This window comes from Procambarus clarkii, chromosome 93 (genome assembly GCF_040958095.1).
Source record: "Procambarus clarkii isolate CNS0578487 chromosome 93, FALCON_Pclarkii_2.0, whole genome shotgun sequence".
In the NCBI taxonomy this organism is placed as follows: domain Eukaryota; kingdom Metazoa; phylum Arthropoda; class Malacostraca; order Decapoda; family Cambaridae; genus Procambarus; species Procambarus clarkii.
The window spans coordinates 11,544,216-11,559,042 of NC_091242.1; the positions used below are offsets into that span (position 1 = coordinate 11,544,216).

General features: G+C 50.2%; 1 protein-coding gene across 1 annotated transcript in view; it reads left to right on the top strand.

The window, feature by feature from the left end:
* LOC123747816 (venom protease) overlaps positions 1-14,827 on the top strand; it is a 469,133-nt gene that overhangs the window by 292,604 nt on the left and 161,702 nt on the right. The window contains exon 2 of the mRNA XM_069319452.1: positions 7,402-7,572. Coding sequence (XP_069175553.1) covers positions 7,402-7,572 — 171 coding nt within the window. The remainder of the gene's footprint in view (positions 1-7,401; positions 7,573-14,827) is intronic.

The window sequence follows — 14,827 nt, forward strand, 5'->3', positions numbered from 1 at the left end:
GTTAGATAACTGATAATGACGAAGAAATGAGTAGTATTTTTAATGACTATTTTATGTCTGCGTTGACCAAACCACACACACACACTAGAAAAGGAAGAGACGACGACGTCTTGTCTCATTCGACTAGATAATGGTCCAGGACGAGCCGAAACTTCATATTCTACTGTGTGATTTGGTCAACATTTCTTCAGCAACGTTATTGTGACTCATCATCTGCATTTTATCTCTGTATTTACTAAAGAGGAACTTAACATTATGCCTTCAGTCGTATACGAACATAAGAACATACCTTCCAATGGTGGGCCCCCTCCCTGCTCAGCTCGTTGTCGCCGTGAGGGGGCTTAGTGGGCGGCTGCCGGAGTGTGATGCTCCTTGGGACAGTCCTCTGTCCTTTTCTAGCCTTGTGCTCCTGCTGCCGTCCTCTCCAATTCTGCTGGGCATCTTTTCCTTTTCCTTCTGTTTCGTTTTTCTCCCCCCTCTTCTCCTATCTGCTTGCCGTTTCCTGCCGACCTTTTGCTCGTTCTGGTTCTTCCCTTGGACTTCTTCTATTTTGATGCCCGGGTGCTTGAGGAGGCATACTCTTGCACCCGTAGAACTGTAGTACCCGACGTCGAGAGCGAGGGGAACCTTTTATTGTCAATCCCCCTTTCGTCACTGAACCCGATCTCGACGGACTGTCGGTTTCTTAAGGTGGCGTTTGTGGGGCGTATACTCACGACACACCCCTAGGAGGCCCCGGCAAGATCGGCGATAGCTTCTTGTTGGGTGTCCTGCCTCTAATTGTGGCTCCATGGTGGGTGTGGGGGCACATTCGTGAATGAATTCTTCTTTTCGTAATGATCATAACCCCTGTTTCGGCTGCTTCTGGTGTACCTTCTCAGGCTCGTGGGGTGGGCGACCAAGCCCCCGAGTCGGTCCGTATTGGAAGACCGGGCTCTGTAGCCTTCGCTGCATTGGGCCCCGACCTTGCTCCTCCTTTGGCCTCTCTGACTCCTTCCCCTGGCTCCCCTCCCTCCTCTGTGGTTGGGTCGAGCCCCAAGCCCCCAGTGGTGACTACCTCGTCCCCTGGCGCGGCTCCTTCTCTAGTTGTAACTACTGCACCTTTTAACCCCTCTCTCTCTAGGGGTTCTCACCGCCGTCCTCGTCACGGCCGCCCTCGCTCGATTCCTTCCAGTTCTGCTACCTATCAAGCCTTATTTGGTCCCGCTTCTTGGGCCAAATATTTTGATCTCCTCCCTCTTGATTCTGCGCCTCCTGACGATTTCTCCCTCCATCGACATCTCGTTGATTCCGTGGATGCCTCCATTACTTTCAACCCCACTCGTCTCGGTACACGTGTCATTGCTGCTCCTTCTCAGGATGCTGCTTCCCGCTTAGCTGCCTTATCCTGCCTTGGCGAGACCCCTGTTCGGGTCTCGAAGAACGCTCAGTTGAATGCCAGTGTTGGCACTATTTTGCTCCCGCCCCATGTTGCGACCGGTGTTCGGGACCTGCGCGACTGCCACAACGATATTCGACATATCCTTGTTGCCCAGGGCCATTCTATTCTCCAGGTGGACACGTTTACTCGTCCCCCTCGTGGTAGTCGCCGTCAACCCCTCCGGGTTGTGAAGATTACCTTTGATGGTAGGTCCCTTCCACCCTCTGTCATTCTTGCTGGTGCCAGGTGCTCTGTCCAGGAGTACATTCCTTCTCCTCGGCTCTGCAACAAGTGCTGGAGGTTTGGGCATGGTGCCCTCCGCTGCTCCGGGACTGTCTCCCTCTGTCCTTTGTGTGGTGGCGAAGGTCACTCTAAGTCGGAGTGCACTTCTCCCCAGGCTCGTTGCCTCAACTGCGGTGAGGCCCATCCTACCTTCTCCCGTGCGTGTGTCCATTACAAGCTTGAGGCAGCCGTCCTCAACTTGAAGCACCGGGAGCGTTTATCTTTTCCTGAGGCGAGACGCCAGGTTCGCCGGCTCCCGCCTTATGCTAATATCTCTTATGCTCGCGTGTTGCGCTCTTCCTCTCCTCGTCCTTCCCGCCTTCCTCAGACTCACAACCGTTTCCGGGCCTTGGACCCTGATGCGCCCACTGCCCCCTCCTCTGTTCCTTTGGGTTCTCTCCCGAAGGATCCTCCTCCTGGTCCTCTGTCTGGGGTTCCCCTTCCTTCTACCCGGTCTGTCGTGTCTCCTGTGTCTTCTTCCTCATCCCCCTCCGATCCTCCTTCCCATCCTCTTCCTCCATCTATCGGCTCTCCCCACCGCCTGTCGGTGCGGGCGGATGTCCGTCGCTCTCCTAGCGGCCGTCGTGTGTGCTGTCGTTCGGCTTCTCCTGTTGAGACGCTGGAATCCGTTGCCCGGTACGTAGTTGCTGGGACACCGGTCTCTTTAAGTCAGAAGCGTAAGCCTGGCTCCTCTCCTTCCTCTTCCCCGGCGGGTAAGAAGGCTTCGCTTTCTTCCTCAGCTCCTACTTCTGGTTCTGTTGCTCCTTCCCCTTCCGTTTCAGTGATTGCGCCCCCTGTTCCTGCTATGGAGGTTTCTTTGGCCCCTGCTTCCCTTTCGGTTGCTGCTCTTGCTGGGGTGCGCTCCCCTCTTCCTACTCCCCCTCTTCCTGCTGCTGTCCTTGACTGCTCCTCTCTGTTGTCTCCTCCTCTCTGTTGTCTCCTCCTCTTCCTCCTCCTCCTCCTCCTCCTCTGGACCCCACCCGCCCACCTCTGATCTGTTCTCCCGTTTCCTTCCCTCCGTCTTTGCTCAGTTTACCCATGCCCCCTAACCCTGACTTTGCTGACCCTGATCCCAACCCTGATATTCTATAACGTGCTCTGTTACTCTTTCGCCTTTGTTTCTTCCTTGTTCTCTGTTTTTGTCCTTTCTCTTCTCGTCGTTGTCCATTCTTCAATGGAATGTTCGAGGTTATTACGCCAATTTCCTCGACCTCCAACTTCTGATTTCGCGGTTTTCGCCCCTTTGTGTCTGTCTCCAGGAGCCAATGCTTGGTGCTCGTCCTGGTCGTTTTCGTGGCTATTCCTTTCTCTCCCCCCCCCCCCCAGCCATTACTGGGGCTTCTAATTCTTCTGCTCTCTTGATTCGTGCTGATGTTCCCTTTGTTCCTTTACTTTTTCCTTCGCCTCTCCATTGTTCTGCTGCTCGTATCTTTGTGGGCAAATGGTACACAGTTTGTTCCATTTATCTCCCCCCGAGTGTCCCGCTCTCTCTTCCTGATTTGAAACACCTCCTAGACTCCTTGCCGGAGCCTGTGCTCCTGCTGGGTGACTTCAATTGTCGTCATTCTCTTTGGGGTGACGTTCTGACGAATACCCGGGGTCGCCTCCTTGAGCCGTTTCTCCTCTCTTCTTCCCTGTCTCTTCTGAATTCTGGTGAGCCCACTCATTTGGACTCTCGGACTCACACCCTTTCTTGTCTTGATCTTTCTCTCTGCTCTTCTTCTCTTTACTTAGATTTCACGTGGCAGGTTCTTGATGACCTCCATGGAAGTGATCATTTCCCCATCTTTGTTTCCTTTTTCTCTTTTCGCCTTTCCCTCTCTTTCCTTAGGTGGCAGTTTGCTAAGGCAGACTGGACCCTATTTACCCTCAGTGCTGCTCTCTCTGACCTCTCCCTTCTGCCTCTCTCTCGCACTCTCCTCCTTTTTCATGACTCTGTCTTCGACGCTGCCCTCCGCTCTATTCCTCGCTCTTCCTCTCGGGGTCCGCGGAAGTGCGTTCCCTGGTGGAATGCGGACTGTGCTCGGGCTGTCCGCTGTAAGCGTGCAGCCTGGAAGAGGCACCGCCGTAGGCAGACGACCGATTCTTTTCTTTTCTTTCGGAAAGCGAGTGCGGTGGCCCGTAGGGCCATACGTATGACTAAACGTGAATGTTGGGCATCTTATGTCTCAACAATTACGTCCGAAACCCCTCTGGCCCAGATCTGGAAGCGTATCCGCAAGATAGCGGGTAAGTTCGTTCCCGATGTTTCCCCGGTCCTTCGCCTCCATGATACTCTTGTGGCGGACCCGTTGCTGGTCGCTTCCGAACTGGGTTCCCACTTTTCTTCTGTTAGCTCTGGTCTTCATCTTCCCCAATCTTTCCTTCTTCGTAAACCTGTCCTTGAGTCTCATCCTTTAGATTTCTGCACTCATCTTCAGCTTCCCTATAATGATCCCTTCTCTCTCTCTGAACTTCGTTCTGCCCTGGCCCTCTGCGGTTCTACGGCGGCGGGCTCCGATGGTATTCATTATGAGATGCTTCGCCATCTCCCTTCGAGCACGTCTCAGTATTTACTGAGTCTGTATAGTCGGATCTGGGAGTCGTCGTCAGTCCCTGAGGACTGGCTCGATGCCGTTGTCCTCCCTGTTCGCAAACCGGGGTCTCTGGGTACTTCCCCTAAGGACTTTCGCCCTATTGCTCTCACAAGTTGTGTCTGCAAACTCTTTGAACGTATGGTTAACGTTCGTCTGATGTGGTTCCTGGAACACCATCACCTCCTCTCCCCTTCTCAATTTGGTTTCCGCAAGTGCCGCAGCACGACAGATGTCCTGGTGAACTTGGAGGTCTATATTCGTACTACTTTTGCTGCGAAGACCTCCGTTGTTGCCGTCCTTTTTGACCTGGAAAAGGCTTACGACACCACTTGGCGTTATCATATCCTATCTCAACTTCATTCTTTTGCCCTTCGTGGTCATCTCCCACTCTTTCTCCGCAGCTTCCTCTCTCGTCGTTCCTTTCGGGTGCGCCTTGGTACCACTCTCTCTCCCTCTTTTCAGCAATACGAAGGTGTGCCCCAGGGTAGTGTTCTGAGCACTACTCTTTTTCTGGTTGCCCTCAATGGTCTTCTTTCCTCTCTTCCTTCTGGTGTCTTCTCTGCTCTCTATGTCGATGATCTTACCCTTTGTTGTCAGGGTGATGATTCGCCTCTCCTTCAACGCCGGCTTCAACTTGCAATTGATGCCGTGTCGTCTTGGGCCACAGATCATGGCTTCAAGTTCTCTACTTCTAAGACTTGTGCCATGACTTTTACGCGGAAACGGGTTGTTCTTCGTCCCTCTTTGTCACTTTATGGTCATCCCCTTGAATACAAAGATTCTGCGAAGCTTTTGGGGTTATTCCTTGACACTCGTTTGTCTTGGTCTCCCCATATCTCTTACCTCCGTGTTGAGTGCTCTAAGGCCCTTACCCTCCTTCGGGTCTTGTCCCATACTTCTTGGGGGCAGATAGGCGCACTCTCCTTGCTTTACATTCCTCTCTCGTCCTGTCTAAGCTCGATTATGGTTGCCCTGCTTACTCGTCTGCTTCTCCTTCTACTCTTCGCCGTCTTGATGCTTTGCACCATACTGGGTTGCGCCTCAGTTCTGGTGCCTTTCGTTCGACTCCCATCCTTAGCTTGTATGTTGACACTGGCTTCCTGTCTCTCCAGGACCGCCGTGATCGCTACTGTCTTCGCTATCTTGCGCGGTCCTTGCAACATCCTTCCTCTCGCCTCTGTCGTGCTTTAACTTTTACCCCTCCTGCGGTTCCTGTTCTTCTTCACCACCTCCCTCTTTCTGTCCGGTTGTCTCGCCTACAGGATTCTCGTTCCGTTCGTATTTCTGATGTTTCTCCTCGTGTTGTTTCTTCTTTGCCCCCGTGGAGGGTCCCTCTTCCGCGGTTTTGTACATCCTTGACCCGTATCACTAAAGCTTTTACCCCTCCTACGGTTCTCAAACGCCTTTTCCTCGAGCACTTTTCTTCTCACTCCCGCTCCGTTTCTGTCTTCACCGATGGGTCTAAGTCAGCGGACGGTGTTGGCTACTCTGTTGTTTTTCCTGATCGCACTTATATGTGTCGCTTGCCTCCGGAGACTAGCATCTTTACAGCGGAACTTTATGCTATTCTCTATGCTCTTCGTCTCCTGCTTTCTCGTTGTCAGTCTTCCTTTGTAGTTGTTGTTGACTCTCGTAGTGCCCTCATGGCTCTCGGGTCCTTTAATCTGGTTCATCCAGTAGTTGTCGAGATCCAGCATTGGCTGTTTCTCGTTCACAGTAAATTTAAATCGGTTGAGTTTTGTTGGGTTCCCAGCCATATTGGTGTGTCTTTAAATGAGCGTGCGGATGCTGCCGCCAAGGAAGCTGTCCGCTCTTGTCCCATCTCTCGTAAAGGCATTCCGTATTCCGACTTTTACCCGGTTATCCATTCCTCAGTCCTTACCCGTTGGCAGGCTTCTTGGTTGTCTGTTACTGGTAACAAGCTACGTACTCTTAAATGTTGTGTTTCCTCGTGGCCGTCCTCCTTCCACCGTAACCGGAGGTGGGAAACAGCTCTGGCGAGGTTGCGTATTGGCCATACTCGCTTAACCCATGGTCACTTGATGGAGCGCCGCCCTGCTCCTTATTGTCCTAGTTGCATTGTCCCTCTTACGGTCGTGCATGTCCTTCTTGAATGTCCTGACTTCCAAGGCGAGGGTGTGTCTTGCTTTCCGACCGCCCCTCGCGGTCACCTGTCCCTCGATAGAATTCTTGGTGACTCGGATACTTTTGATATCGTTCGCCTTATGTGTTTTTGTTCTCGTATTGGCATCCTTGGTGATATTTAGCGCCCTCTGATTATTTTGCGTATTTGATGGTGCTACATAGCCTTCCCGGTTTGGTGCCTTCTTTTGATAATTACTTACTTACTTCCTATGGTGGGGCTGTCGGAGGAGTGGTGGCTGTATATAACTTATGTGTTTCATCTGGCTACACCTGAAATGTGAATATTAGAAATATTCTGTTAATTTTTCCGGCGCAAGATGCCCCAAGCGTATGTCCTCCAACTTTGAATAGACAGACTGACAAGCAAATAGACATTCTTTCTTATTGTATGGATAATGTCATGATAATTATCGTACAGATAATTTGAGATTATTTAGAAGATGGTTTCAAATAAAAAGCTATATTATTTTGAAGCTGCCTGTTGACCTTAAAGATCAAACATGACTCCAACAATGCCCTCCGCGGCTGGCGCTTTAAATATTGACAATGGAATTTATTACCAGTTAACCCTTGAACTGGTAGGCACCGGAGGCTCGTGACTTCTAACACCTCGTGCGGCCCACTAATACACCTCGTGCGGCCCACTAATACACCTCGTGCGGCCCACTAATACACCTCGTGCGGCCCACTAATACACCTCGTGCGGCCCACTAATACACCTCGTGCGGCCCACTAATACACCTCGTGCGGCCCACTAATACACCTCGTGCGGCCCACTAATACACCTCGTGCGGCCCACTAATACACCTCGTGCGGCCCACTAATACACCTCGTGCGGCCCACTAATACACCTAGTGCGGCCCACTAATACACCTCGTGCGGCCCACTAATACACCTCGTGCGGCCCACTAATACACCTCGTGCGGCCCATTCCCTCAACATGAAAACACTTTAATTCTTCTTTTTTTCTCTTCTCAGACTTCATCTTTGAAAAGGACCGAGAAGATTGTATACTGAAAAATGGGGTAAAGGGGCGTTGTCTCAATATTACCTCCTGCCCGTCTGCTCCGGAGACATTCACCACCAATCCACCCGTCATATGCGGATTCACCGGTAAAACACCCATTGTCTGCTGTGCTAACATCACAGGTATGTCTGCTTGCACTTTCTACTAGTATTTAAACTCGTTCCGTATTATAGTCTATGACCTCATTTTTAGCTAATTGTCTCATGTGCGATAAATGTTTTGTTAACGTATATAGAATAAGACTTCCAAGTTTCAACTGTTGTTGTAAGTTCTGCGAATGAAATAGCAAACACAAGCTCACCATTCTCAGTTTGGTCAACATTATGATTTATTGAAAATTTCACGAGAAGGTAGACATATGTCCTAAATACTAGCAGTTGTACACAGTGTGACGGAACAATACCAGCACCAGTTGTACACAGTATGACGGAACAATACCAGCACCAGTTGTACACAGTGTGACGGAACAATACCAGCAGTCAGTTGTACACAGTGTGACGGGACAATATTAGCAGTCAGTTGTACACAGTGTGACGGAATAATACCAGCAACAGTTGTACACAGTGTGACTGGACAATACCAGCCCCAGTTGTACACAGTGTGACGGAACAATACCAGCAGTCAGTTGTACACAGTGTGACGGGGCAATACCAGCCGTCAGTTGTACACAGTGTGACGGGACAATACCAGCACCAGTTGTACACAGTGTGACGGGACAATACCAGCAGCCAGTTGTACACAGTCTGACGGGACAATACCAGCAGTCAGTTGTACACAGTGTGACGGGACAATACCAGCAGTCAGTTGTACACAGTGTGACGGAACAATACCAGCACCAGTTGCACACAGTGTGACGGAACAATACCAGCACCAGTTGTACACAGTGTGACGGGACAATACCAGCAGTCAGTTGTACACAGTGTGACGGGACAATACCAGCAGTCAGTTGTACACAATGTGACGGGACAATACCAGCCGTCAGTTGTACACAGTCTGATGGGGCAATACCAGCCGTCAGTTGTACACATTGTGACGGGACAATACCAGCACCAGTTGTACACAGTGTGACGGAATAATACCAGCAAAAGTTGTACAGAGTGTGACGGAACAATACCAGCAGTCAGTTGTACATAGTAAGACGGAACAATACCAGCAGTCAGTTGTACACAGTGTGACGGAACAATACCAGCAGTCAGTTGTACACAGTGTGACGGGACAATATTAGCAGTCAGTTGTACACAGTGTGACGGAATAATACCAGCAACAGTTGTACACAGTGTGACGGGACAATACCAGCAACAGTTGTACACAGTGTGACGGGACAATACCAGCAGCCAGTTGTACACAGTGTGACGGAACAATACCAGCAGTCAGTTGTACACAGTGTGACGGGACAATACCAGCAGCCAGTTGTACATAGTGTGACGGGACAATATTAGCAGTCAGTTGTACACAGTGTGACGGGACAATACCAGCAGTCAGTTGTACACAGTGTGACGGGACAATACCAGCACCAGTTGTACACAGTGTGACGGGGCAATACCAGCACCAGTTGTACACAGTGTGACGGAACAATACCAGCACCAGTTGTACACAGTGTGACGGGGCAATACCAGCACCAGTTGTACACAGAGTGACGGGGCAATACCAGCACCAGTTGTACACAGTGTGACGGGGCAATACCAGCAGCCAGTTGTACACAGTGTGACGGGACAATTCCAGCAGTCAGTTGTACACAGTGTGACGGGACAATACCAGCAGTCAGTTTAACACAGTGTGACGAAACAATACCAGCACCAGTTGTACACAGTGTGACGGGACAATACCAGCATCAGTTGTACACAATGTGACGGAACAATACCAGCAGTCAGTTGTACACATTGTGACGGAACAATACCAGCAGTCAGTTGTACACAGTGTGACGGGGCAATACCAGCAGTCAGTTGTACACAGTGTGACGGGACAATACCAGCAGCCAGTTGTACACAGTGTGACGGAACAATACCAGCAGTCAGTTGTACACAGTGTGACGGGACAATACCAGCAGCCAGTTGTACACAGTGTGACGGAAAAATACCAGCAGTCAGTTGTACACAGTGTGACGGGACAATACCAGCACCAGTTGTTCACAGTGTGACGGAACAATACCAGCAGCCAGTTGTTCACAGTGTGACGGAACAATACCAGCAGTCAGTTGTACACAGTGTGACGGAACAATACCAGCAGTCAGTTGTACACAGTGTGACGGAACAATACCAGCAGTCAGTTGCACACAGTGTGACGGGACAATATTAGCAGTCAGTTGTACACAGTGTGACGGAATAATACCAGCAACAGTTGTACACAGTGTGAAGGGACAATACCAGCACCAGTTGTACACAGTGTGACGGGACAACACCAGCAGTCAGTTGTACACAGTGTGACGGGGCAATACCAGCCGTCAGTTGTACACAGTGTGACGGGACAATACCAGCACCAGTTGTACACAGTGTGGCGGGAGAATACCAGCAGCTAGTTGTACACAGTGTGACGGGACAATACCAGCAGTCAGTTGTACACAGTGTGACGGGACAATACCAGCAGCCAGTTGTACATAGTGTGACGGGACAATATTAGCAGTCAGTTGTACACAGTGTGACGGAACAATACCAGCAGTCAGTTGAACACAGAGTGACGGAACAATACCAGCAGTCAGTTGTACACAGTGTGACGGAACAATACCAGCAGCCAGTTGTACACAGTGTGACGGAACAATACCAGCAGCCAGTTGTACATAGTGTGACGGGACAATACCAGCACCAGTTGTACACAGTGTGACGGAACAATATCAGCACCAGTTGTACACAGTGTGACAGAACAATACCAGCAGTCAGATGTACACAGTGTGACGGGACAATACCAGCACCAGTTGTACACAGTGTGACGGAACAATACCAGCAGCCAGTTGTTCACAGTGTGACGGAACAATACCAGCAGTCAGTTGTACCCAGTGTGACGGAACAATACCAGCAGTCAGTTGTACACAGTGTGACGGAACAATACCAGCAGTCAGTTGTACACAGTGTGACGGGACAATATTAGCAGTCAGTTGTACACAGTGTGACGGAATAATACCAGCAACAGTTGTACACAGTGTGACTGGACAATACCAGCCCCAGTTGTACACAGTGTGACGGGACAATACCAGCAGTCAGTTGTACACAGTGTGACGGGGCAATACCAGCCGTCAGTTGTACACAGTGTGACGGGACAATACCAGCACCAGTTGTACACAGTGTGACGGGACAATACCAGCAGCCAGTTGTACACAGTCTGACGGGACAATACCAGCAGTCAGTTGTACACAGTGTGACGGGACAATACCAGCAGTCAGTTGTACACAGTGTGACGGAACAATACCAGCACCAGTTGTACACAGTGTGACGGAACAATACCAGCACCAGTTGTACACAGTGTGACGGGACAATACCAGCAGTCAGTTGTACACAGTGTGACGGGACAATACCAGCAGTCAGTTGTACACAGTGTGACGGGACAATACCAGCCGTCAGTTGTACACAGTCTGACGGGACAATACCAGCAGTCAGTTGTACACAGTGTGACGGGGCAATACCAGCCGTCAGTTGTACACATTGTGACGGGACAATACCAGCACCAGTTGTACACAGTGTGACGGGACAATACCAGCAGCCAGTTGTACACAGTCTGACGGGACAATATTAGCAGTCAGTTGTACACAGTGTGATGGAACAATACCAGCAGTCAGTTGTACACAGTGTGACGGGACAATATTAGCAGTCAGTTGTACACAGTGTGACGGAATAATACCAGCAACAGTTGTACACAGTGTGACGGGACAATACCAGCAACAGTTGTACACAGTGTGACGGGACACTACCAGCAGCCAGTTGTACACAGTGTGACGGAACAATACCAGCAGTCAGTTGTACACAGTGTGACGGGACAATACCAGCAGCCAGTTGTACATAGTGTGACGGGACAATATTAGCAGTCAGTTGTACACAGTGTGACGGGACAATACCAGCAGCCAGTTGTACATAGTGTGACGGGACAATACCAGCAGTCAGTTGTACACAGTGTGACGGGGCAATACCAGCACCAGTTGTACACAGTGTGACGGGGCAATACCAGCACCAGTTGTACACAGTGTGACGGGGCAATACCAGCAGCCAGTTTTACACAGTGTGACGGGACAATTCCAGCAGTCAGTTGTACACAGTGTGACGGGACAATACCAGCAGTCAGTTGTACACAGTCTGACGGGACAATACCAGCAGTCAGTTTAACACAGTGTGACGGAACAATACCAGCACCAGTTGTACACAGTGTGACGGGACAATACCAGCATCAGTTGTACACAATGTGACGGAACAATACCAGCAGTCAGTTGTACACAGTGTGACGGAACAATACCAGCAGTCAGTTGTACACAGTGTGACGGGGCAATACCAGCAGTCAGTTGTACACAGTGTGACGGGACAATACCAGCAGCCAGTTGTACACAGTGTGACGGAACAATACCAGCACCAGTTGTACACAGTGTGACGGGGCAATACCAGCACCAGTTGTACACAGAGTGACGGGGCAATACCAGCACCAGTTGTACACAGTGTGACGGGGCAATACCAGCAGCCAGTTGTACACAGTGTGACGGGACAATTCCAGCAGTCAGTTGTACACAGTGTGACGGGACAATACCAGCAGTCAGTTTAACACAGTGTGACGAAACAATACCAGCACCAGTTGTACACAGTGTGACGGGACAATACCAGCATCAGTTGTACACAATGTGACGGAACAATACCAGCAGTCAGTTGTACACATTGTGACGGAACAATACCAGCAGTCAGTTGTACACAGTGTGACGGGGCAATACCAGCAGTCAGTTGTACACAGTGTGACGGGACAATACCAGCAGCCAGTTGTACACAGTGTGACGGAACAATACCAGCAGTCAGTTGTACACAGTGTGACGGGACAATACCAGCAGCCAGTTGTACACAGTGTGACGGAAAAATACCAGCAGTCAGTTGTACACAGTGTGACGGGACAATACCAGCACCAGTTGTTCACAGTGTGACGGAACAATACCAGCAGCCAGTTGTTCACAGTGTGACGGAACAATACCAGCAGTCAGTTGTACACAGTGTGACGGAACAATACCAGCAGTCAGTTGTACACAGTGTGACGGAACAATACCAGCAGTCAGTTGCACACAGTGTGACGGGACAATATTAGCAGTCAGTTGTACACAGTGTGACGGAATAATACCAGCAACAGTTGTACACAGTGTGAAGGGACAATACCAGCACCAGTTGTACACAGTGTGACGGGACAACACCAGCAGTCAGTTGTACACAGTGTGACGGGGCAATACCAGCCGTCAGTTGTACACAGTGTGACGGGACAATACCAGCACCAGTTGTACACAGTGTGACGGGAGAATACCAGCAGCTAGTTGTACACAGTGTGACGGGACAATACCAGCAGTCAGTTGTACACAGTGTGACGGGACAATACCAGCAGCCAGTTGTACATAGTGTGACGGGACAATATTAGCAGTCAGTTGTACACAGTGTGACGGAACAATACCAGCAGTCAGTTGAACACAGAGTGACGGAACAATACCAGCAGTCAGTTGTACACAGTGTGACGGAACAATACCAGCAGCCAGTTGTACACAGTGTGACGGAACAATACCAGCAGCCAGTTGTACATAGTGTGACGGGACAATACCAGCACCAGTTGTACACAGTGTGACGGAACAATATCAGCACCAGTTGTACACAGTGTGACAGAACAATACCAGCAGTCAGATGTACACAGTGTGACGGGACAATACCAGCACCAGTTGTACACAGTGTGACGGAACAATACCAGCAGCCAGTTGTTCACAGTGTGACGGAACAATACCAGCAGTCAGTTGTACCCAGTGTGACGGAACAATACCAGCAGTCAGTTGTACACAGTGTGACGGAACAATACCAGCAGTCAGTTGTACACAGTGTGACGGGACAATATTAGCAGTCAGTTGTACACAGTGTGACGGAATAATACCAGCAACAGTTGTACACAGTGTGACTGGACAATACCAGCCCCAGTTGTACACAGTGTGACGGGACAATACCAGCAGTCAGTTGTACACAGTGTGACGGGGCAATACCAGCCGTCAGTTGTACACAGTGTGACGGGACAATACCAGCACCAGTTGTACACAGTGTGACGGGACAATACCAGCAGCCAGTTGTACACAGTCTGACGGGACAATACCAGCAGTCAGTTGTACACAGTGTGACGGGACAATACCAGCAGTCAGTTGTACACAGTGTGACGGAACAATACCAGCACCAGTTGTACACAGTGTGACGGAACAATACCAGCACCAGTTGTACACAGTGTGACGGGACAATACCAGCAGTCAGTTGTACACAGTGTGACGGGACAATACCAGCAGTCAGTTGTACACAGTGTGACGGGACAATACCAGCCGTCAGTTGTACACAGTCTGACGGGACAATACCAGCAGTCAGTTGTACACAGTGTGACGGGGCAATACCAGCCGTCAGTTGTACACATTGTGACGGGACAATACCAGCACCAGTTGTACACAGTGTGACGGGACAATACCAGCAGCCAGTTGTACACAGTCTGACGGGACAATATTAGCAGTCAGTTGTACACAGTGTGATGGAACAATACCAGCAGTCAGTTGTACACAGTGTGACGGGACAATATTAGCAGTCAGTTGTACACAGTGTGACGGAATAATACCAGCAACAGTTGTACACAGTGTGACGGGACAATACCAGCAACAGTTGTACACAGTGTGACGGGACACTACCAGCAGCCAGTTGTACACAGTGTGACGGAACAATACCAGCAGTCAGTTGTACACAGTGTGACGGGACAATACCAGCAGCCAGTTGTACATAGTGTGACGGGACAATATTAGCAGTCAGTTGTACACAGTGTGACGGGACAATACCAGCAGCCAGTTGTACATAGTGTGACGGGACAATACCAGCAGTCAGTTGTACACAGTGTGACGGGGCAATACCAGCACCAGTTGTACACAGTGTGACGGGGCAATACCAGCACCAGTTGTACACAGTGTGACGGGGCAATACCAGCAGCCAGTTTTACACAGTGTGACGGGACAATTCCAGCAGTCAGTTGTACACAGTGTGACGGGACAATACCAGCAGTCAGTTGTACACAGTCTGACGGGACAATACCAGCAGTCAGTTTAACACAGTGTGACGGAACAATACCAGCACCAGTTGTACACAGTGTGACGGGACAATACCAGCATCAGTTGTACACAATGTGACGGAACAATACCAGCAGTCAGTTGTA